Source organism: Pseudopodoces humilis, chromosome 18 (genome assembly GCF_049639895.1).
Source record: "Pseudopodoces humilis isolate 2021_Gansu_Grassland_sample_001 chromosome 18, ASM4963989v1, whole genome shotgun sequence".
Lineage (NCBI taxonomy): Eukaryota > Metazoa > Chordata > Aves > Passeriformes > Paridae > Pseudopodoces > Pseudopodoces humilis.
In genome coordinates this window covers 3789349-3813992 of record NC_142217.1, presented here as the reverse complement: position 1 = coordinate 3813992, position 24644 = coordinate 3789349, and the positions used below count along the sequence as shown (strand labels likewise).

At 46.1% G+C, this 24644-nt stretch overlaps 1 protein-coding gene across 5 annotated transcripts in view; it reads left to right on the top strand.

The window, feature by feature from the left end:
- Positions 1 to 24644, top strand: part of DNAAF8 (dynein axonemal assembly factor 8) — an 87851-nt gene that overhangs the window by 39210 nt on the left and 23997 nt on the right. For 3 of the 5 annotated variants that reach the window (XM_088064033.1, XM_088064036.1, XM_088064037.1), the window contains exons 13-23: positions 1593 to 1709; positions 3988 to 4132; positions 7338 to 7569; positions 9409 to 9515; positions 12392 to 12546; positions 13792 to 13936; positions 16681 to 16809; positions 18350 to 18547; positions 19766 to 20092; positions 21750 to 21824; positions 23247 to 23300. In XM_088064033.1, the coding sequence (XP_087920159.1) occupies positions 1593 to 1709; positions 3988 to 4132; positions 7338 to 7569; positions 9409 to 9515; positions 12392 to 12546; positions 13792 to 13936; positions 16681 to 16809; positions 18350 to 18547; positions 19766 to 20092; positions 21750 to 21824; positions 23247 to 23300 (1684 nt within the window). The remainder of the gene's footprint in view (positions 1 to 1592; positions 1710 to 3987; positions 4133 to 7337; positions 7570 to 9408; positions 9516 to 12391; positions 12547 to 13791; positions 13937 to 16680; positions 16810 to 18349; positions 18548 to 19765; positions 20093 to 21749; positions 21825 to 23246; positions 23301 to 24644) is intronic. The other 2 variants (XM_088064035.1, XM_088064034.1) reach the window with 2 other exon arrangements.

The following is a 24644-nucleotide window of genomic DNA, read 5'->3' as shown; positions in this document are numbered from 1 at the left end:
ACATGAGGTTTGTTCAAGGAGCAGCTGGAAGAAATAGGAAACTGGGATTTTGCTGCATTCCCTCTTTGTGGGGCCTGTCTGGGCTCATTGCACTGTGCCACTGTTGCAGATGGGAGCTGGCATCATGCACTGGCAATGGGGAAGATCCCTTTCCCTTAAATCTACTTTTCCTCTGATGACATTTTCTACAGCAAACAAATGTAATATCAGCAGTGGAGGCTGGGGAATGATGGATTGCAGGACAGAATGGACAGATCCACTGGGAGATGCCAAAGCCCTTGGTTTGGTGCAGTTGATTTGACTGAAATGGGGTGGAAAGTGAAATCCCCAGTTCTGCTTTCAGGCAAATATCTCATGAAGCACAGGAAACAGAGGAAGGACACAACACAAAAGGTTACTGAAGTGGAAAGGCAGTTGTCAGAGGGGTTTTAATATTGAAATGAATTTCATTTTCTGGTCGTTACTTTGAAACATTTGTGGAATGCTCTGAAGTGCCTATCATTTGCTAAGCAGCACACCCAAAATCTCTCAGGTGATTACACAATTAAACAGCATTATATGGAGCTCATAATGCAGAGTGGATGCTTCTCCATGCAGGGTTAGCCCCTTTTCTCTCCATCATAAAAGTCCTGATGAGACCACGTTGAAAATTAATTTCTTTTTCTGTTTTTGAAAAGGTCAGTCCACATGAGCTGAGGACAAATTAACACCTGCTGTAAATCGAAGTAGAGCCTTTAAAAGTAGTGAAGCCTCTTTGAGCTACACCTGAGCCTGTGTTTTACAAGTGACTATTTTTTTTTCCTTCGTCCCTGGGATGATTCCCACCCACTGTGAACTCTGCCTAAATGCATCCATATTTCTGGAATGTTCAAACCAAACAAACATGACTTTCAAGAGTTGCTTTTGTCCCTGGCCTTGCTTACAGAGTGTGCAAGCACAGCACATTCTCCTGAGTGACACATCCTTACACTTGCACTTGTACAAGTTGCTTGCTTGGCTGCCCAGAAAACAGATGAGAAACAAAATAAGGTGCTGAGCCTGGGAAATGCTGTGCTTGTGTCCAGCTGTGGCCTAAAATGCAGTTTTTTGCCTATCCATGAGGATGTGGCGCGATGAGCCTTACAGCTATGTGTCACTTGTGGTGACATGAGCACAGGAGAAATGTGCTATTTTGGCTACAGGCATGTAGAAGTTCATGCAACCCCTTCCCTACCCTTCCATTTGGTTGGTTAATTAGAGCATTGCTTTCATAAAGCCCTTTTCTGCTGAGTGCTCAGCACAGTCGAGGAGAACTGAGGTCTCAGCTGATGGATGCAGCTCCTGGTGATGTCCCTGGGTGCTCTGCATGTTGGGGCTGGACCCTGGGAATGCTCAGGCTCTTGGGAAGCAGTTTCACATTCATGTTCTTGGGATATCAATTAAATGGAGCTACTGGAAGAGTTGCAAGAAAGCAAATCATATAAATTAACAACACTGGGCTGAGTTTAGTCCATCAGCTGCATCCTGGTGTGCTCTGTGGCTGTAAGATCCTGGTTTGTCCTGCTTTATTTTAGGATAACATGGAAGTGAGAGCTGTCCTTTGTGCATTTCAGGCAGTGGAGAAGGCGTTTGCAGTGCCAAAGGGATTTTACTGGCAGACAGTTGAGAGTGATGACAAACACTTCCCTGACAGCAGTGCCATGGAGGCTTGCAGAGACACAGACACCGAGGTAAAGAACAACAAACAACCCCCTCCTTCCTCACCTGGGGGCTGAGGGGGGACACTGAGAGACAATTAAGTGCCCTGGAATATTTCAATCTAGAGCTTTGATACAAATACTGATCTTGAAGTATTTTTCACTCAGACCTAAATATATCAGCTGAGTATTTTATGTCATCAGTATTGATGTGCTGATTGCTCTGAGCTGCAGAAGATTAAACTTTGAAATGTGTGGGTTGGAGAAATTGCTACCAACCAGGTGCAAATCTGTAAGAGTAGACAAAATGTTGATAACCTGAAACCACTCGACTGTAAGTCAGCAAACAGCACAACTTTGATTAAACTTGGGCTCAGAAACATTCTAAGGAATTTCTGAAGGTTCTGGTACTGCCCAGCCTTCAGTAACTGTGTGTGCTTTGTGAACAAATAGGGAGTAATTGTATTATTCCACCCCAGGAGAAGAGAAGGTTAAAGGGACTTCAGTTAGCTCTTGGTTAGGAGTGCAGCACAAAATGTTCAGGACCTCACCCCTGTGAAATGAGTTGTTGGGAGGAGCAGGACAGGGCCAGCAGCAGTAATGGGGATCAGCCAAGGGTCACAAAGCCACAGACTGGTTTGGGTTGGAGGGACCTCAAAGCCCATCCAGTGCCACCCCTGCCATGGCAGGGACACCTTCCACTGTCCCAGGCTGCTCCAAACCCTGTCCAGCCTGGCCTTGGACACTTCCAGGGATCCAGGGGCAGCCACAGCTTCTCTGGGCACCCTGTGCCAGGGCCTGCCCACCCTCCCAGGGAACAATTCCTTCCCAATATCCCATCCATCCCTGCCCTCTGGCACTGGGAGCCATTCCCTGTGTCCTGTCCCTCCATCCCTTGTCCCAAGTCCCTCTGCAGCTCTCCTGGAGCCCCTTTAGGCCCTGGAAGGGGCTCTGAGGTGTCCCTGGAGCCTTCTCCTCTCCAGGTGAGCACCCCCAGCTCTCCCAGCCTGGCTCCAGAGAGGTTCCAGCCCTTGGGGAATCTCTGTGGCCTCCTCTGGACTTTCTCCAGCAGGCCAACATCTCTCCTGTGTGGGTGGCCCCAGAACTGGGCCCAGCACTGCAGGTGGGAGTCCCCAGTGACAAGACCAAGGGTTCAGGCAGTGGCCAGAATTGGTGATGTCTGAGATCAGGCCAGGCACAACTCAACCAAGTTTCAGTGGAGAGCAAAGCCAAGTGCCAGGCTCCTGAGGAAGGGGGAGACTGGCACTCCTGAGGCTTCCCTGTGCTGGATGCCTGGAAGCCCAGGCATCTCAGAGCAGCTACAGGAAAATCCTTCCTTACTGGCTGCTGTGAGTACTGGGTTAATAGCAGGAGAGCTTGAGCTAGACAAACACAAAGAAATGGAGCTTTTATTCCTAATTAGACCACTTTTATATGATTTGAGTAAATTTCTATCTTCATTTATCATGATGGTAAAGCCTCATAATGTCTTTATGGGGCAGTAGCATTTCATTTCAAGTGTCCAGTAGTGATGGATTCATTTGGCTTTTGCTGCAGCCATAAACCTTGAGCTGGGGAAATCCTTGAGCTGCTCAACATCCAAGAGACCCATGCCCAAATTTGGGGCCAGAGAATCAGCTTGTCTGATCTAGACAATTTATTATTCACAGAGCCACAAAACTCCCTGTTATAAAGCCCTTGCTTTTTAAAACAATTTGTTTCTCTGATGGGGAAAATGATAATAATCTACTTCCCTTTGGGGTATAAACATTCAGAACGTGTTGGTGTGAGTCTTCCTACATGCCAGGATGGGCTGAAGTGGATTAGGCTGGTAAAGAAGACTCTGAAATGTAAATTTGGGGCAGTACCAGTGATGTGTTTGCCTTTTGATATTTTTTTAGTGTTGATTTTGATGCTGTTAAAGGTTTAGACACACAACCAGTTGGTCTATTAATATTGAGTCATCCAGAAAGAGGGGCAAATGGTACTGCACAAAGTTAACAGCAGAAGGGATGCACTGTGGGCTCTGCCCCAGAGGCCTTGCAGTAAAAAACTGTAGGTTTATGTGACAAAAGGCAGAGTTATATCAGCAGAAATAGATTAAATTCAAATTATCATTGCTAGTTGGGATTTAGCCCAAAGCCAAGAGCCTTCTGTGTAAACTGCACATGAACACAAACCAAACCCAAGCCTCTCTGTAGCTCTGGCAGTGCAGACCCATCCTGGGACCTGCAGGTGAGCAGCAGGGCTGCAGCTCTGAGGTTGTGGGAGCATTTCCCTCATTTTTCCATGTTTTCCTCTGGCTGTCCAGGTTGCCATGGTGTTGCTGTTTGAGGATCTCTTCCGAAGCCCCCTGGAGACCCATCACACTCTGCAGCTGCTGCTGGGCTCTGGGCTGGATGTCTGCGGCCTCCGCCTGCTCTACCCCGGGCAGGAGCTGCTGCTCTCCAGCTCAGGTGAGCTCTGCTTCTCCTCCAGAGCTCCCATGGTGCTGAGGAAGGCACAGATCTGTAAATGCACTGAGGGGAAGGGTGGGGAGAGTCAGATTTGCATGAGGGTTGCTTTATCAGTTCCCCTATCTTCCCCAAAAGAAATTATAGAATAGCTTTGATTGTTTCTTTCTATTCCCGGTGTTGAATATCCATGAGTGAATTTTTAACCCTTGATATGTTTCTGGGTCTCAAACTGTTGTTCCTTTGATGTGAGCTTTCACACATTTCAGTGCCCTGAGCTCCAGGGATGGGCTCACTTGAGTTAAATACAATAATTTAGTTACTCACTGACACTCCTGAAGGTTTTAGCTGCAGAAAATCCAGCCTCCCTTTTCCACAATTCCCCCATCTCATTGCCTCTGGGACTTCAGGAGTACTGATTTATCTGTCCTGTAATTGCATTGGCTGATAAACCATCACCAAAATGTGACATTATTTAGTAGAATCCCATCTGAGGTGGGAGACCAGCAGGATAAGGTAAACAAACATGATCTGGGGCTCTGAACTCAAATCACAAAGTCTTGAACATCAGACACCAATGTGTCAAATGCTGACATTTACCACTCAAGTCTTTATTTTCTCCCATTTGAGAAACAGAGATGATGAAGCCTGTCTTAAAGCATTATGGAATATTATTGGTTGCTACTGCAGCACAACTCCAGAGCAACAGTTGTTCCCTTAGCTGCAGAGTTTAGAGATTGCTGGTGGCTTGTGCTTCCTTTTAAGCCAGAAGGTTGTTCTGGAAGGTTCAGATGTGCCACCATCTCGCCCAGACAATCCATTTCTCTTGAGAAAAGCACAGGCAGGCTGAGAGGGAGAGAAATGGGCTTCCTTCTCCTCTGGCTGAAGGGGAATGAAGACCAGCTTAATCAGAGAAAATCCCCCAGTCTCCTTTCCCTTTTTGCATTTGAAAGCAACAGGAGCAGGCTGCCTTAGGACTGGGATTGCAGGTGCAGCTGTCTGGGTGCTGTGCACAGAACACATTCCTGGTGAGAGCTGGAGAGATGGAGGAGGGCTCCAGAAATGAATAAGAAAACCATAAAGCAGCAGTCATTAGGAGCTGACAGGCAGCAGATCTGCTTCAATGCTCTGTACCATGCACCTTTATTTAAGAACATTTTGTATGAAGAGACAATTCATTTGAGCTGAGAACTGTTGTGCAAGTTTGTAAATTAGATTTTTACCCTTAGCTTGGTATCTCTAAAATTATTATTTTAAACACTTAAAGCCAATTCCTCCATTATCTACCTGCTCTGGAGATTTGTGTTCTGCTTTCTGATTCTTATGCAAGAAATGATACATTTAAATATGTTTTTAAACCTAAGGGAAGGAAATCACACACCTTGCTACTTTTGCTGACATCTGCAGCAAGAACTGGAAAGGAGGAAAATTTGCTTTTTCTGGGGTTACTTCCTGGGCCCCAACTATGGTGGAGAAATAGAGAGTCATAGGGAAGAGTTGTTGAAGAAAATAAGGGAAGTCAGAGTTCAAATCCTGGCAGAAAATTAAAGGTGGCAAATCAAATATTTGCCTGGATCTTACAGCACTGTACAAAATCTTTATTTAATGCAGAAGGAAATAATGTAAAAAAGAAGTCCCCAGATTTCCAGTTTGTGATCCCCTTCAGAAACATCCCTTTCCTCAGGCCCCCGTTCTTGTCCTGTACTTCAATCCCCCAGCCTTGTGGTCATGAGCAAGAGAAACCTGAAGTGCTGGCTTGGAGTCACAGTTTGGGCTGAAAAGACCCTAAAGACCACCAATTCCAAGCCTGCCATGGACAGGGACACTTCCAGTGCATCACCTGCTCTGGAAACCTGCTGTTTTCACAGCAAACACCAGACAAGCAATTCCTCTTTCCTCAGCAGACCTCCTTGAATAACCTCAGGTTTGCTATTGGGTAAAAGTGTGCAGGTGCTGCCAGCATCTCTCCCCCAGGACAGGTAACCAGGTGATTGATTGATTGATTGATTGATTGATTGATTGATTCCCAGGACAGGTACCCAGGTGATTGATTGATTCCCAAGGCAGATAACCAGGTGATTTATTGGTTGATTCCCAGAATAGGTAATCAGGTGATGGATTGATTCCCAGGACAGGTAACCAGGTGATTGATTGATTGATTGATTGATTGATTGATTGATTGATTGATTCCCAGGACAGGTAGCCAGGTGATTGATTGATTGATTGATTGATTGATTGATTGATTGATTGATTCCCAGGACAGGTAACCAGGTGATGGATTGATTCCCAGGACAGGTAACCAGGTGATTGATTGATTGATTGATTGATTGATTGATTGATTCCCAGGACAGGTACCCAGGTGATTGATTGGTTGATTGATTGATTGATTGATTGGTTGATTCCCAGGACAGGTAACCAGGTGATTGATTGATTGATTGATTGATTAATTGATTGATTGGTTGATTGATTCCCAGGACAGGTAGCCAGGTGATTGATTGATTGATTGATTGATTGATTGATTGATTAATTGATTGATTGGTTGATTGATTCCCAGGACAGGTAGCCAGGTGATTGATTGATTGATTGATTGATTGATTGATTGATTGATTCCCAGGACAGGTACCCAGGTGATTGATTGATTGATTGATTGATTGATTGATTGATTCCCAGGACAGATACCCAGGTGATTGATTGATTGATTGATTGATTGATTGATTGATTCCCAGGACAGATACCCAGGTGATTGATTGATTGATTGATTGATTCCCAGGACAGGTACCCAGGTGATTGATTGATTGATTGATTGATTGATTGATTGATTCCCAGGACAGATACCCAGGTGATTGATTGATTGATTGATTGATTCCCAGGACAGGTACCCAGGTGATTGATTGATTGATTGATTGATTCCCAGGACAGGTACCCAGGTGATTGATTGATTGATTGATTGATTGATTGATTGATTGATTGATTGATTCATTCCCAGGACAGGTAACCAGGTGATTGATTGATTGATTGATTGATTGATTCCCAGGACAGGTACCCAGGTGATTGATTGATTGATTGATTGATTGATTCCCAGGACAGGTAGCAGGTGGTTCCTCTGTTCAAGTCTGGCTCTGACAGATCTGAAGAGCCCTTGAGTGGGGTGAGTGACTTTGGGGTGGATTGTTCCATGTTTTACTCACACCTGTGTTTGTTTCCACAGAAAAGCTGCCTTCCTCCTACACTTCAGAGCCTGGCAAGGTGTCCCCAGTGCTGGCATTATGTGTGAGAGGGCCCAAAGCCCATGGCATCCTGCAGGACATCACCCTGGGCTCTCCCAGGGCCCAGAGCCGAGCGGAGCCTCTCGTGTCCCTGCCCCTGCCCAGCCGGGTGCACAGGGAGCTGTGCCTCTGGTTTGGAGGGAGAGCTGCTGGAATCCTGCCCCCAGCTTGCAGGTGATGGCCCCGGATGTTTGGAGCTGTTGTTGCAGAGGCAGTGAGCCCTGGAGGCAGGCAGGCACTCGGAGATCTCAGTGTCAGCCTCCCAAAGGTCCTGCAGCACAGGAGTGCGGGGGGAGCGATCCCTCTACTTTTGTATTTCCAAACCAGTTATGCAGTCTGCAGAAATCCTTCTCTCTTCTGCAGCAGATCATGGAATCGTGGAATATCCTGAGTGGGAATGGTCACACAGGGATCATCCAGTCCAGCTCCTGGCCCTGCACAGACACCCCAAAACCCCACCCTGTCCATCCCTGGCAGCGCTGTCCAAACACCCCTGGAGCTCTGGCAGCCTCGGGGCTGTGCCCATTCCCTGGGGAGCCTGGGCAGTGCCAGCACCTCTGAGGGGAGAACCCTGATCTCCAACCTGAGCCTCCCTGACACAGCTCCAGCTCCTGTTCTCTCAGTTCCTACATGTGTCAGGCGTGGGACAGTTGCAGTTGCTTCCCATCCCCCTTTCCCTGCTATCCAGGCCTGTAATTCCCACCCTTGCTGCAAGATTTGGGAAGCTGGCGCTGGAGAAGCACTGCAAGGCCGTGTGTCACTGACTGACCCTCTCCTAGGAAACCTCTGGCTTTGCCCTATACATCAACTGATAAAGGGATTCTGTAGGAAAAGGTTCTTGGAGGATGATGAGAGAAATGTGTGAAAATGAAGGGTGGGTCATAAACCTTTAACTACGTTAGAAACTGTTGCAGAAAGCTCAGACCTGCAGGTTCTGGAGAGGTTTTTAGGAATCCTGCCTGATCCTGGGGGCAGGGTGGCACAGTCAGAGGCAGCAGGCTGGAGGTGAGATCCTCTGCACTGCTGTCAGTGCTTTCTGTGAGTGACAAAGCTCAGCCATGTGGAATCAACCTATGGATTGCTGTGGAGGATTATGTGTCAGAGTTCAGCTCTGCTCAGCCACAACCAGCAACTTTTTTATGTTTAAGATGTGAAAAAAGAAAAATCAATTTGGCCAAGTTTCATTCTCTTTATTTGTTTATTTTCCTCAGGGATGCCTTTTTCCTCTTACAAAGATGATGAATTCTGATCCTCTGGTATAACTCAGTCCGGAGCAGTGCTACATCCTAAATAATGCACTTGTCTTTCTCCTAATGCTGGTAATTTGGTCTGTTGGGAGACAGGAATACAAACTGCAGCTCAGATTGCCCTTTTCAGATTAGACTTGCAAATGCTGTGGGCTCCTGGGAGTGAGCAAGCAGGATGTGTTCCAGCCAGCTCCGTGGTGGTGGCAAGGGATGAGGCAGGTTTGCCTGAGCTCACAGTCCCAGCCAGAACTGTTCCCAGTCAGTCCCTGGCTTTCAAGCACACCTTCTGTTCACCCTGCCCTGATTGGGTCCTTTTGGATGTGCAGGAATGGTGTGGAAGTTTCGCTGGCATGAACATCCCTGCCAGACTGGATCGTGCTTGTTGCCTAACACGAACCCTTCAAACTGGTTAAACTCAGCCTAAAGAACCCAAAGTGAATAGCAACTAGGATGTGTCTGTGGGTGGGAAAAGCTCTGCTGGTGCAGCCTGACATATTTCTTGATTCCCAGATTTCTTTGCCAAGCTGACTACTTTGCATTAGCTACTTTTAATTGAACACAGAGAGCCTCAGGGGGAGTATTATGAAAAGATGTTCAGTCAGAGAGACCTTGATGCAGCTCATGTCATGGACAAGGGATTGGAATGGCTTTTCCAGTAAAGCAGTTTTACCAGAGAAGCTTCTGTGGCCTTGGATTTGTCACAGAAAGTAGGTTTGAGTCAGAACCTTTTAATATTTTTTATTTAATACTTACCATTTTTCTGCAGCTCTCAGAGTCCTTCACCAGCTGGGGCAGGAGCAGATGAAGCAAAAGTTGACCTCCAGGGCTTGATGCTGCCTCCACCTCCAGCCATGCTTGTCTCAACTACCAAAGGTCAGTGTTAGGAAATTAAATTTGAGGGTTTATGGTTCTCCTTCCCTGATAACATCACTTTACTCCAGCCCACCTAAGGCAATTCTGCCTCTCTGGATCGCTCAGGGCTGTGACCTGGGCAGTTCTGGAGCCAGGAATGGATTTCTAGTGGGACAATCTTCCTCCTCGTGGGAGCAGCTGCTGGAGTCCTGGGGGCTGCTTAGATGTCACTGAAGGGGAAAAAAGAAACAAAAAAACACTTCTCAGGAAATCTCTGCACAAAGAAATGTTCATCTGTTTCTGTTCATCACAGAAACAGTCACATGAAGACCTAACAGAGTCCTTAACCTGCTTGTTTATTGATCAGAGATCATCTGCCTCTCCTGCTGGAGACTGAATATAATTAGGGAAATTAAATGGTTAAGGCTTCATTTAGGGCAGGACTGACCACACAGTCAGAAAGGAAAGCATTTTATGGGATTTATATCAACATGTTTTCCTGGTTCCACTCACATCCCCATTTTCCCTTTGTAGGAGCAGTATTCAGCTGAATTTGTACCTAACCAGCAGCAAACGGTGTCCAGGGGACACCTGCCAAGGCCCTGCCTGGATAAAAGGTGTTGGGGTCCTGCTGTAAAGGCCAGCATCCCCTGGAGTGGGGCTGGCACAGCACATGTGGGGTGCAGGGGGGTTGGGACAATGCTCCTGGAGCTCTTGGCTGGTTTCTGCTGCCCCAGCTGAGGGTGGTTTCACAGGAATGAAGCCTGAGGGGAGCAGAAGTTCAGCAGCTGTCAGAGGGGGAGATGGCAGAAGGAAAGCAGGAGTGGAGTGACAGAGGAAGAAGACAGAGAATTACATTGCCAAAGGAAAGAATCCGTGAGAAAAGGATGAAAACATAAGGCAAAAAGATGAAAAAGGAGTGGAAGGAAAATAGAGAAGGGGGAAAGGAAAAAACCAATTTTGAGACAGTTTTTTCATCTTTTGGCTCATGTTAACTCAGGTAGTTTGGCAGCCAGCCCTTGGCTCTGTTATTTGGGATTGGGATTGATGGCAGCTGGTGGCTACTGATGGAATGAGTCACATTTGCTGCTTCCCCTTCCTTTTATGGCCATTAATGATTCACATTTGCTGTGGGCTGCTGAGTTCCACCACACCACGTTCCATCTGCATTGAGCCTCAGAAGTCACTGTCAAGCTTTGCTCCTCAGATAACTTTGCTCTGGCAAGAGGAGCTGAAACTCTGCTCTGAGAGCAGACACCCTTGGGATTTTCAGGAAAAAAAACATTCACTGACTCCTTCCCTCTGGTCTCCAGCAGCTCCTCTTGAAGACAGGAATATTTACCCATGCAGAACAGAGGTACTGCAGCTAGGCAGAGCTGTCCCTTCTCAGTAACCAGAGTTTTGGAGACCCAAGCAGATATTCCTGTCGATTTGGGATATGTGCAGGCAAAAAATGTTCCTTAAAGTGTTCTCAGCTGGAGAGGAACCAAAATGTTCCAACCAACAAAGTTAGATTTTGACAGTTCCCATATTGTGAATATTGGCTAAAAGCCAGTGTTAAAGCCATAAAGCCAAACTGAGATTTTAGGCAAAGAACACCCTGCCTGTCCCATCCTTAGTGATAAATAAAAGGTTTCCAGTACTTTGGTGCTGTTACTTTGAACTACCAGGCTGAGCCTTGGCAGGTCAGATACCCATATCACAAAGTCTAGAATAAAAAGAAATATTCACTGTCCTACCCTCAGAATCAATTAGGAGACAATGAAAAATCCTCCACTCATTAAATCGCTTGGTTAAAGCTACGAGAAATTACTGAGGCAGTGTAGAGGAAACCCATATAGAAATGGTACTGAAGATTTGTCTTCAGAGCTCACTCTTGGCAGCTTGTGGAGATCTGAATATGCATTTTGAGGGATAAAAAAGCTGTGTTAGGACTGAGAAAGAATAATAATGGAGGCCGTGGTAAAAACAGAGAGCTCAAGCAGATCAGGGGCTTCAGGGGAAAGTCTTGAGCTTGTCTCACAGTGCTCAAGATGTGGGGGCTGCTCAGGAGGCCTTGGAGGCTCTTTCTCCTGAGCTTGCTCAAGGCTGGCAGTGAGCCTGGGATTCAACTCAGAAAACAGGAGTCTAAAAACCCAAGGTTCTAACCCGAGGTAAATTCCAGCTGTGTGTATGATCTTATGTACTGGGATGAGGGATTCAGGGAGAGCTCCAGCAGCCAGACCTGCTGGAAGGGGATCAGGTAGGAAAAGGCAGGCTGGTACCATTCCTGTGATGTCCAAGGAACCTGTGAGGCCCCAGAGGGCACCAAACCAAAGGTGAGATCCAGAGCTTCAGGAGGTTGTGCCACCATACAGGTCTGGGGTGAAGGTTAAAGGCAGGAGCAAAGGAGGGACAATGGGAAGCAGAAAGGGATGCTGAGCAGGATTGCTGAGACCACCAGTAACAGCAAAGAGCAATGGCCAGAGCTGCTTCATGCTCTTTGGAGTGGACAAATTGATCAAGAACAAGTTCTTGTTGTCCTGTTTGGCCACTCAGAGTGTGGCCAGGCTTACAAAGCCTCAGTGCTGCCCTGAGTGCTGGGGCTGTGCAGGGACAGCTCCCACAGCCTGGCCAGCACCGACACACTGCCTGTGAGCAGCTCCCAGACCTGGGGAGACACACTGCCTCATCTCCTTTGATGATTCATAAAGACATTACTGATGATGCCATAAGCTTTCCCACTCTAGGCTGGCCTGGGATTGCAGTCATGATGAGCTGGATGCAGCAAACAAACCATAAAACACAGGGTCACCACTCTGCAGCTGTTTGCTCCCAGCAGTGGGAACTGCCTTGCATTGATACCACAGCTCCTGTGACAATAACATGCTGGTTTTCTTGCCCTTTCTTTGATCTAGGGGACATCATTCTGCTGGTGTCACCTGTGGTACCTCCACGTGCCTATGGGGCTGTGCTTTCGACCTGTGCCCGCCGGGGCTTTGTGCTGCAAGGACTGCGGCAGCTGCAGCTCTCAGCACAGCAAGGCCTTGTGCTGGGCATGACAGCAGGGCAGGTACTGTGCCCTTTGTGCCCTGGCTTACCCCTTGCTCTGCAGCTAATTGTGCCAGCACTCCTCCAGTGAGTGCTTGAGGACATCCATTCTCTCTTTTCTAGCTCTCCGTGTTCCTGTGCTGCTCTGGATGTTTTCAGTGCTGGCTTTTTTCCTAGTAGGAAAATCCCAAAAAGCCTTAACCTCTCATGGAGAACAGGAGTGTAAAATCATCCTGCTCCTACTAAAACAAACATGAATTTTGCCATTGATGTCAGAATAAGCAAGAGCTGGCAGTAGCTCCATGAACCAAAATACTGCAGAGGTGGTTCAGGAGAAGGAGGCTTTACAAACAGACTGATATTTGGTGATGTACTTCACAGTCCCTCTGGGCCCTTCAGCATGAAGTCCCCAACTTCAGTGCATTCCAGATGGGTTTCAAAAAGAGCTTTCAAAATTTTTTTTTTTTTTTCCTTTGAAGCTCTGCCTAACATGGTGATAGGTTTGAGGTAAAGTGCACTTGGCATTTTGACAAGTCAGCCTAAGGAAACAGCAATAATCACAAATGCAAGGTTGCAGTCAAACTTAACATATGCAAGAAGTCCAGTGCTGCACTTCTTACATTATAAATCCCACAGGAATCATATGACACCTTCTCTCACAAAGGAGTGGGCTACACACTTCAAATCATCGTGCTGAGGGTTCTCAGTCAGGAAATGCATAATTTTGCAAATCAAACTCTACAAATCCCCTCTTTTCTGCTTGTTCTGTGATCAGGCCTGAGGAATAACAATGTCCCTGCCCATAATATTTTGTAGAATTAATATAACCTATTTATGGAATACTACAGCCCAAATAGCCAGACATTTGGAGCATGCTGTTAAATGTCCCTTAAGGAGTTAACAGCAGCAACCATTGCTCCAATGTGCTGTTTGCAGCTACAATTTCTCAAAATCATCCCTTCATTTGGGACTCCAGATAATCTTTGAGTGACTTAGGGTGGTGCCACCTATCAGCTGAATTACAACTGCTGTGGTTTTAGCCCAGCCCAGCTGCAGGGCAGAATGATTTTGTGTTAAGCCTCTTCCCCGAGTTTAAATTAAGTTTCTCTGTCTCAGGAAAAGATGACGCAGAACACCCAGATATTGAAGTTCCTATGGCTCAGTGGTGAGCTGTATTTTGTTATGCCATTGTAATTTATCTATTTGCTTGAGCCCTATAGTAATTACATCTGGATTTAGCAGTCTAATCTGCCCCTCATTATTTCAGATTGCTGTCTTTTGCCCTGGCAAGAGTTCAAGCTCACCTGATGGTCCTGCAGGAGGAGAAATCCCTGCTGGAGCCCGCAGGCGCTGCCTGGTGCTGCTGCTGAGGAAGGAGAACGCCAGGCATCACATCCCTGCCTTGGTGACAGGTAATGCTTGCCCTGCCCAGCAGCCTGGGAGGGAGGGTTTGCATTTCAATGTGTGTGAGTCCACATTAGCAATCCAACCACAGCTGTACACTGCAGGGAATATTTATTGGGAATACCAAGGTCTGCTCATGTTGCTGTAGGAACCTCCAGACCAACATGTGAATCAGTCACTGCTACACATCCAACAGAGCTGCCTGACCTCTGCCAGTTGTTTGATGTTTAGCTCTGGAGTCCTCTTGAACTTGGAATCACCGAGCAGTTCCTCATGGAAGGGGCCTCAGAAGGCCTCTCATCCAGCATCCTGCTCAGCAGAGCATCAGCAATGAATTCCCTCAGGATGCTCAGGGCTTTTTTTCTGTCAGGTCTTGAAAATCTGCAAGGACAGAGATTCTCCTGCCTCCCTGGGCCTTTGTTCCATCATTATGGAAAATGTTTCTCCTTTATGTGAAGTTGTAACCTCCTGTTCGGATTTGTGAGCTTTGTCCCTGGGCGCTTCAAAGCTGGGCCTGACTTTGGCATCTCACACCCAACACATGGAGGTGTTGTTGGGGCTGTCCTGTTCAGGGCCAGCAGTTGGATTTCAAGGATCCTTGTGGATCCCTCCCAGCTCAGCATTTGCTGGGTGTTTATGGCCTCAATCACCTCCTCTCAGAAGCTCTTTTTGCCCAGAGAGGTAGGGTAGCCCAAATACAGCTGTGCCACTGGGCCTGAGGGCAGTGTCTGATCCTGTCAGCCTCGAGTCCTGCATCCTTGTGACTTCCAAGCACCCCAAAGATAACTCATTTTGTACACAGGAACTGCCAAAACCCAGCCAAGTTGCTGCCTTAAATCTTCTTACTTCAGTTTCTATTTTCTTGAGGATCAGTTGACATCAACCTCAAGTGGGGAAAATCAGAGGCAAAAGCAGTGGTCAGGAGGGAACAGAAATCCTGCCCTGCTTGGCTCTTCCCAACAAGGGTCACTGTGGGTGACCCTTCCATTAACACCATCCCACACAGCCCAATTGTTTCCTTTAATTTATCCACAATAGCAAAGAACATTTAGAGGTTGGGGGGGATGGGGGGTGGGGAGAACAATGACAATTGAAATAGTCCTGGGCTTTTTCTCCTGAGACTATCACAGAATGTTCTGAAAACATGTGCAGACACAGAGGATTAATCATGGCACAGTAATTACAGCCCCATGTCACCTGCTGCCTCTGCACCCAGGGAAAGTTGCTCATTAAAAAGTGCAGTTTCTGCTGCTTCCCTCAGTGCCACAGATGATGTTTTGTGTTCATGTTTTGCACGGGGAAATTTCCACTAGAAATATATAGGTGGGGCTGGAACAAAGGGTTGTCTGGAAAGGCAAAATATTTTCCCTCATGCTGGAGAACTCAGGGTTTCTCTTTTTGGTTGTGACAGATTTTGCAAATGCCTCTTTCCATGTGTTCTGTGCTATTTTCATCAGTCCTGTACTGCAGAAAGACACCTTAGTCCATATTCCAGAGCCCTGGAGAGGGGAAGCTGATATTCTTCCCACACAAGCCTTGGTTTGGCCTCTGGGAAGTGGAGAATAACACTAAGATTGGAGTAGAGTAAATAACTCACCAAGAAGTTTTGCATTTGTAATCAATATGAAAGCAGTTGCACCTTCAAGGTCGTGAACACTGTTCAATTTTCAAAGCCAGTTAAAATTTTACAATTACTCCTGAAACAGCAGATAAATAGATGGGTAAGGATCTCTGTCCTGAGGTTCAGACACAACACATTTTTTGTCCAAGCTTTACTTTCTGCCATACCCTGAGTTTGAATAAACAACAGGCAATACTGCTGGGACAGTGATGGCCCATTTTTGGTGCCTCACGCCTTTTGAATTTTGAGAAGCAAGTGATTGTCAGTGGTAAATTTGACATCCAAGCTTTGCCATCAGCCTCTAGCACCAATAATCCATTTCCCATGCTCCACTACAGTGAATTTTTGACAGGCTTGTACGGTAGGAAGCAATCAAATGTGTACAAAGTAATTTAAAAAATAACAAGCCTTTAAAAGTGTGGCCTGAAACATTATTACAGAAGGCTGAACTAATTGTTGTGGAAATGTACTGTATGCAACACCTTAATGCACTGCCTGTGCATAACCCAGCTCTTTGGAGGGAGAATGGGAGCCAAGAGATTGTGGCTTTAAGCACTTAGTGTCTGTAAAAGTGGTGTGGAATGGGAGATTTTCCAGGCTGGAAATCACAGGAGCAGAACATGATGTCTCTGTTCAGGTCTGTCACCCCAGCAACACCTCCCTGCACACGAGGGCCCTGTGGGATGCAGGATTTTGGCCTCATGTCTGGAAGTGTGAGACACCTTGAGGGCCTCCACGTGAGCACTGGGCTCAGATTTGGGACCCTTCCTAGGAGACACCACCTTATTTAAGATATGTATTCTAATTCAGGAGCTCTGTGGCACCATCTGTGCGCTTGTTCCACCTTTCAGTTTCCAGCAGAGGTTAGAAGGGGTTGGAAACAACTGGGTGCTGATGAAAAAGCCAGAGAAAGCTGTGAGCCAGCCTCAGTTTTCAACAGCTCCTTGTCCTTTTTTAAGTGGTCCATGTGATCTGGGGCAGAGGGGATGGCTCAGTTGCCTTTGGTGTCTCGGTGAGCTCAGTCTGTACAGGAGCTGTGGCCAGTGACTCCAGCGTTTGACAGCAGAGTGTTTTCATGTCAGGCTGAGCAGAGCTCTGCATTCCTCACATTTCCTGCTGTTCTGAGCACAGGGCTGATGGATGAGCTGGCAGAGGCAGGCCTTGGCATCGGGCACAGCATCCCCCCTGCAGCTGCTGGAGCAGCCCCGTCCCTCTGCTTCCACGGGGCCCCGTACGCTGCGGCCACGCTGCACAGCCTGGGTAGGTCAGGGTGGGTGGGGAACTGCTCTGGCCTGGCCTTTGCAGGATCAGACACACAGGGAATGCTTTGGGTTGGGAGGGACCTCAAAACTCATCCCATTCCACCCCTGCCATGGGCAGGGACACCTGCCACTATCCCAGGTTGCTCCAAGCCCCATCCAGCCTGGCCTGGGATACTTGCAGAGATGGAGCAGCCACATTAACAAGGGATTTTCCTGAATAAAAGCATTAGGAATATGTTTTTATCTGTAGCATCTCATGCACTGTTCTGCCAGCCAATCACTGTGACTCTCATGGAATAATCAATGGAAATGAAAATGAAAATACCTTTCTAAAGTAAATTAAAAGATGCATGCAAAAAGAAATTATTGAAACTTGACACGGTAACATCCAATTAAGTCTTAATTAAGATGATTAAAGATTAATAGCCAATCAATACATATTTATTGCCATAGTTTCAAGATAAGTCAAAACATTAAAATGAGATAAATTGGTTGTTGTGTGTAAAACTGAAATGTGCTGAAGTGATAAATGCTGGCAGCTGTAGTTCTGTAGGTGCAGAAAAGGCACTTTCCAATTTCATTTTACTCAGATATTCTAGATTTCAGTTTGTACAATTGTATTCACTTTGGTAACTCATTCATTCAAAGCTGGGAGACTGATAGGATTTCAAACAGCAAGGAAATGGCTTTTTTGTTCTTAATCTATGACTCACATGGGTGAGTCTTAAACCTCCTAGTTCTGTACACTTTGAGTAAAAAAATCCAATGTTTATTTCGCTAACTACAGGTTGGTGGGTTTTATGTGTTCAGCAAGTTAATTTAGTTTAATTTAATTTAATTGTTTGAAAATTTGGATGCCAGGACTTTTGAGTTAAAATATATTGCTCTCCAAAATCAAACTGACACTAAATCCTAAGGAAAAATGAAAATTAAATGCATGTCATTCACCATTCTCTAGCATTATGAAAAGTTATGATGTAGAAATAAGTAAGTAAATAAATATTTATTGTTACAATATCTTAAATAAGCATGTAGTGAATCAGTATGGAACAAACAGGGATTTCTGGTGGGCCAGGGATTCTCCAGGCTGTGTTGTTCCCAACAGGACTGTGGATACAAGCACAGTGTTACAGCAGTCCCCAAATTAGCTCCCAGTTGTGTGCCCTGCACAATGTCCTAGAAAGAAAAATGAGGTATTGATTTAATGTGAAGTCAGTCATTAGTTATCAACCCAAAACCGGTGCCTTAAATCATTTTGGTACAGATCTATCAACTCTGCCTAATGGTGTGAATAAGGATATCAGAATTACAAGGGAATGTATTTGCTTTACACGGCAAAATGTAATTCCAGGGAAGGACTGGGACTAATTAGAGGGGGTTTGCTGAGTTAATATTCCTCACTCAGGAGGCTTTTCCTAAGCTGCAGTGTGAGGAGACAGTGAAATGCTGGTTGGGATTTATGCAATTCCTTCACAGCAAAAGGGTTGAGATGTGTTTTCATGGGGTAACAGTTTTGTTTTGATGCTCTCCCTGGGCAGGAGGAAACCTCAGCGCGGTGCCAGAGCCCCATCACATCCCTCTGGATTTTCTGTGCCACCGAGTTTACGCTGCTGAGCCCGGGATGGAGCAAGTGGTGATGCTGACAGTGGTGGGGATGCAGGCTCTGAAGAGTGCTGGAGAGCTCCTCCAGCAGATCCTGCAGATCCCTGGCCTCAGGGGTCAGTCTCGGAGTGCAGGTGATCCCAGCTCTGGGCCAGGGCTGGAGACCTTGGGCAGAAAGGTTTATCCTGGGTAGCTCTTTTTAGCATAGCAGGAACATCGTGGAAAATGTGGTCAAGGGGCCTCAAGAAGAATGTGTTTCCTTGTTACCCCCCCTAAAGAGCTGCAGAATTTATCTCAGTTTGTTATGGGCAATCACAAACTGCTCAGGTGGGCATAATTTGCTTCAGAGAGCATCAAATGAGTTCCAAGAAGTGCTTGGACTTGCAGAGCTTTTATGTAACACAGAGCATTTTGTCCCTCCCTGAGCACTGGGAGGTAAGGCTGGGCTGGAACTGGGGCAGGAATTTGGGAGTCACAGGCTGTGTTCTGTCCAGTGACAGCCTTGGTGAGCAGAACCAAGGCACCTGAGGGCCTCACGCTCCGCTTCCCCCACAGGAGCAGCGGCGATGCCGTCCCCACGCTGGCTGCTCACATGTGCATGAAAAGGGCTGTCAAGCCCCAGGCAGGACAGGGAGTTTATGTCATTTCATGTGCAGGTTGCACTCAAGTGTGATAACACAGGAGGTGTAGGCACAAAGGGCACAAGTCATGCTGTGTTGTATCCAGCTCTCCCAAAACTCTGTTGAAATCCTAACTTGACATCCCGTGAAGTTCTCTATCCAAGGTCTGAAGCAACAGAAACTTCCAGCACTCATGGATTGAGCCCTAAATACCTTCCTACATAGTCAGAAGACAACTTTACAAACCCAGAAACATTGAAACTACTTTAGAGACAAGTCAGCATTCTGCTGTAGTTTGTTACAACGATGAACATTGCTTAAAGTGTTATGAGGGGTGCTAAAGAATCCATAATTATGGATTATGCTGTGCCAAGCCACATCATTGTTATTGTACTCTCAGTGATTCCCTTTCAACTCTCCTCCATTAGCTGTGCTCTCTAATCAAATCATGGCAATTGCTCCCTGTGGCTCCCTCTTGATTTCCCAGATAACCCTATTTTTTTGTTCACTCTAATGGTATTTCTTAGAATTTGCATCTTGTGGGTTTTCCCAGTATATTCCTACATTTGCATTACAGTCCATCCTGGATGAAACAAAAGTCAAAACAGCACTGGAACTTGTGCAGGGAAAAACAATCAGTGTGAAATAAAATGTTTGTGTCCAAAACAAAGCAGAGCATCTATGAAACACAAACTGCTGTCTGCTTCTAAAAACATTTTTCTTGACTTGCAGCAGAGCCTGATTCAGGATTTGAGCTCCTAGGCCTGAAGTGGCTGCCCCACCTCACTCGGTGTCAGGCCAGGGAAATAACCCCCTTTGAGGCTGGGGACACTCAGTGGCAGAGCAGCCTGGACACGCTGATGTCCAAGCCCGTCCTGCTGTGCGCGCTCCGCGGCGTCGACGCCTTCCGAGCCCTGGGAGCTGCCCTGAAGGGATGGACACAGGGCAGGGACAGGCTCAGCACGGGTGACAGCCTCCCACAGGCAGTAATGGCCTTGACCCCAGAGGTGACCTTCAGACAAGCCATCCTCTTCTTCACAGAGGCAGATTTGGTACCTGGTAAGGCTCGTTTTTATTGTTTGTGTTATCCTCAGCTATGGGGTGTGTGGGGATTGATTGAACTTGGACAAAGGAATCCAGTGCTGGGGGTTTTCTCAGGCACAGAAAAACGTAATAATGTGGGGGTAAAGTCTGTGCTTGGCTGAATTAAGATGAGGCAATGAAACCAGCAGGAGCCAGCTGAGGTCATCTACAAGGTGGCCTATTTAATTAATGTGGCTGTGCTTGGCCTGGTGCCCTTTCTGATGATCTTGAGGTACTCCATAAGTACTAATTAGATATCAGATCAATTGGCAGGATCAGTAAATAATACCATGCATTTTAAACCTTCTCTACAAGAGAAACTGAAGAACAGAGCCCAAGAGCTCTCCCACCTAAATGTGGGTCCCTAATTGTGGTGCCAGACTTTCAGCTTGATGCCTCAGCCTTGCCCCGAGCTCAGGGAGATGAAGGTGTGACCAATCTGTAAGAGCCAAAGAAAACAGGTTTCTTGAGAATTTCTTTTTATCTTGGAGGAGAATGAAGAGAGGAATGGAGACCTTTGCTGTCAAAAGCTTCTCAGAGTTCAGTGATGTGTGCCAGCATCGATCTTCCAGCACAGTAAATTTGATAGTTTCCTTCTGTACCAGGAAATGTACAGCCATGCCTCTTAAAACTAAATCACTGTGCAGACTCTGGGGTTATTGATACTGCATGCTTTAGAGCAGCGGACTACAAGCTCCCACTGTTTTCTTTTAATGTGAAATATTCAGAGAAGAATTGGAGCTGCCTGACTCCTCACACCCAGAGAGAAACAGTTCTGAGCCCTGACAGTTTCTGGCAGGGAATTGGAACAAGATGGTCCCTTCCAACCCAAGCCATTGTGGGATTTTATGATTACTCAGGAGCAGAGAGAAATCAAAGACTGTAGTAACACCATGTATCAGCTGAGGGGGAGTGATGCAGTCCCATAAGTGCTTTCGTGCTTTGAATTTCCAGGCCTTCCTTTATCTTTCCTTGGGGAAGAAAAGTCCTTTGTCATCAACACAAACTTAGACACTTGTGTCAAACCCACTGTGCCTGTGTAGTGTGCAGTAACAAATTGGCTTTGCTGAATACCAAGAGGAAAGATTTGTCTGGGAAAAGATCCTGGGTTTAGGCTCACAGCAAGTTTGATTTGTCAGTGAACTATGGGGGTGTTCTCTGTGAGACTGGTGAGCAAGAAGAGGAGCCTTCAGAAGAGAAGGCATCAGACATCCCAAAGTGGTGTCTAAAACTGTAAGAGTTCACGCACTGCAGCCCTTAATTAAAGTTATCTTGAGATGGAAAGGCAAGGTAAGAGGAAAGCAGAGCTGTGAGCTCAGTTTATTGAGGAAGGTTGTAATGGCAGTGCCAGCCTTGTGCACCAAAGCCACTGTGAGGAACAAAGGAGCACAGCTGAGGCAGAGCTTCAGCATCCTGCACTATCTCTTTTATAAGGTAATTCCATTTTTTCTTTGTGTTTTTATTGTTGTGGGAGGAATGGAGAGGCCTCCTGCTCAAGAACAGCTCTCCAATATTTTGTAGCAGGTTGAACATCTGCCCTGCTAAATAAAATTACCTTTGTCACCCTCCAGCCCCAAACTGTGAATGTTTCCCATCTGTGAATCCATAAAAGTACCTGTCCTTCCTTTTCCAGATCCAGAACACCGCCCTGCTATGAAATACCTTCCACCCCCTGGCAGGAGCTCCAGGACTGAAGGGAAGACCACAGGTAAGGAAAAAAACAAGTTATTTTAGACTCTTAAATAGATTGAAAAGAACTGCATGTCCTGTGTCAGAGCCATTGAAATGGGATTAGTAAACCCTTGGTTAGACATCCTAATCCCAGGCAATTGGGAAGGAAAGGCCAGTGCTGGGGGAAGGTGTGAGTATTGTCACATCATCTCTTCTCCACAGTCCTGAGAACGACCTGCTGAGGAATGGTGTGGAAAGTCAGCTGGAAAAGTAATTAATGTCAGCTCTTTAGTGGCCTTTTTCAGGTGTAGATCCCAGAAATGACAATTTTCATCACGTCTTAGAGGGGTGAAATCAGAGCAGAAGGTGAATTTCCTATGTCTCAGATGGGATGTCTCTGTCATTTACATCCCAGTGCTGCCAGGTCACCATGGGATTCACACATCCTGAAAGTCCTTTCAGATAACCCCAGCACTAAGGAAAAAAGCTGGTGCTGGGAGGATGAGCTAAAAAGTTATGAGACAAGGCAAGGACCTTAGGCCTGGTTCTACCTGCTATTTGTGCTCTTATTAGTGCAACAAACATGTGGAAAGAGAAAAAGGAAATTAGGAATTAGGAAAAAAACACTTTGGCTAAATACCTTCCAGATACATAACCCTGGAAAATAGATATACATGGATTTGGACAGTTATAAATACAAATAAAAAGAGAAGGTAATTCTGTTCTGACAAACAGATTTTAGTTTTTTCTTATCTACCTTGCACATCACAGTGGCTAAACTTGCCAACTGGAAAAGAAAATCTTTTATCAATCTGATGCAGGATTCCCCTCACTGTGCCCTAGATCTGGATAACTTCTCAATTCTCATGTGCCTGAAGTGCCTTAATTTTCCTCATCTCCAGGTCACTGCAGGTTTTATGTTAGACTGGAGAGAACATTTTTCTATTGGCTTTTGTTCTAAGCTCTGATTCCCCACACTCCTTTCATCCTGCTCCGCTTCTGAAGAGCCACTGGAGCAGTCATTCCTGGCTGCTTGGGGAATGCCAGGGAGATTTTATCAGCAGCACTTCTTTGTTTCTGAGAGAACATCAAGCAAAACACCTGAGATCTGGGAACACCAGAAACAGGGCAGCATCTGACTTGACTGGAATATTGGGAGCACAGATGGGTTTAAAATCACTGTTAACCACACCCTGAAATTCCAGAAGTAACCAAGATCCAACATGATTTAGGACTTGCAGTCCTGATCAGCCTGTGCTCCTGGGATGACCAGAGAAGGGGGAAACACCCTCCAGGGTGTCCCAGGACATCTGGAATCAATCCGTCCATGTCCCAGTGTAACACCCTAAAATGTCAGTGTCACACTGTAATATTGGCTGCTTTATGTAGAGATGATAGCACAATTCTCACATTGTCTCAGAACACACAGAACTCACTCAAATCTGCTTCTCTCCTTTAGTGGGTGACAGCTGGAGGTGCCAAGCAGAATCCCTGTTTTCCTACCTGCAAGCAGGTGAGAGGAGAGCAAATGGAAAAACGTGGCTTGACCAGGACTTGGTGGAACTGAATCATCTGGATGTAGCAGCCCAAAATAAGCAGAAGGATGATAGCAGCATTTTCCTTAGGCTGGAATCCAGGCAGTGATGCACCCTGAGCATGCCAGGAGATGTGGTGGTATCTGCTTGTCTTGAGCTCCCACTTATTTGAAGTCACACCTATCTGAACAATTACCTATAAATAGCATATAAACTAAACTCTATTTTCACTGTTAGGCTATGAAATCAAAACCTATGTAATAATTTTATGGGGAGGCAAAAAGGAAAGGATTGTGAGGAATGGATCTAAAAATATTTCAAAGTAGGGAAATGTAATAAAGACCAGGAAAGGCTCTGAGCAGCCAGAACTGGAAATCAGGCAGGTTTGAGCATTGCCAAACAGGTAACTCTGGTAATTCATGATCAGCAGAGATTGTTCCATTGGTAATTAGTGGTATTTTCTCTAATTCTTGTTACTTATAATTGCTGAGGAGAGAAAGCCAGCTCTGAGTCACAAAGTGTCTTTGACCAAACCAAGCTGGAAATCGTCCTGAAGTGTCTAAAGTCCCTAAACATGCAGCAGGTAGTGACTCACACAGCAGAAAAATGAGAATATCTGCCCAAAAACGTGGCAGATGGTGAGGAAAACATCTGGAGGCCACTGAGTGCTTACATAACACACACAGGTGAGGTTGCTGAGCTGCCCAGCAGCTTCCTGCACTTCCAGGCTGTTGCTATGGAACCCTTCCTGTTCAGGAATGATGTGAGGAAACAGCACATCTGTAACAGGAGGGCTCCCTGTGGCACAAAGTTTCCTTATCAAGTGGGGAGGAAATCATCTTTTTTATGGTTTTTATTTTGATTTTTGATCCTGTGTTTCTGTGCCATGTCCTGCTTGTCACCTGGAAATAACAGCATGAAGTTCCAGGTAGCCTCATTGATACTTTGCTGTACTGACATCTGTGTAATTAGTACTGGGGTGTACAGGAAACAGAAAATGGCATTTTTGGTACCCAAACAGATCAGCTTTAGCAGCCTGTAGGATGCTCCCCTGTGCTCATGCTGATTGATGTGGTTCAGCACCAGCAGTTCCTGGGCTTCTCAGACTGGTTCTGACACTGCATTTGCCAATAAATCTCCAAAAGATGTTATGAGGATAAAATATTAACTATACTCTTAGTAGCAAGTACTTTAGCAAGACTAAAAATTTGAAAATGCTGTCATTTAGAAATGGAATTTATGTATTTTTCTACCATTAAATCCATTTTCATCAGACAGCAAAGCTTTCTTGCTCCTGTTTGTTTTCTGTTCCTCAGAGTGCT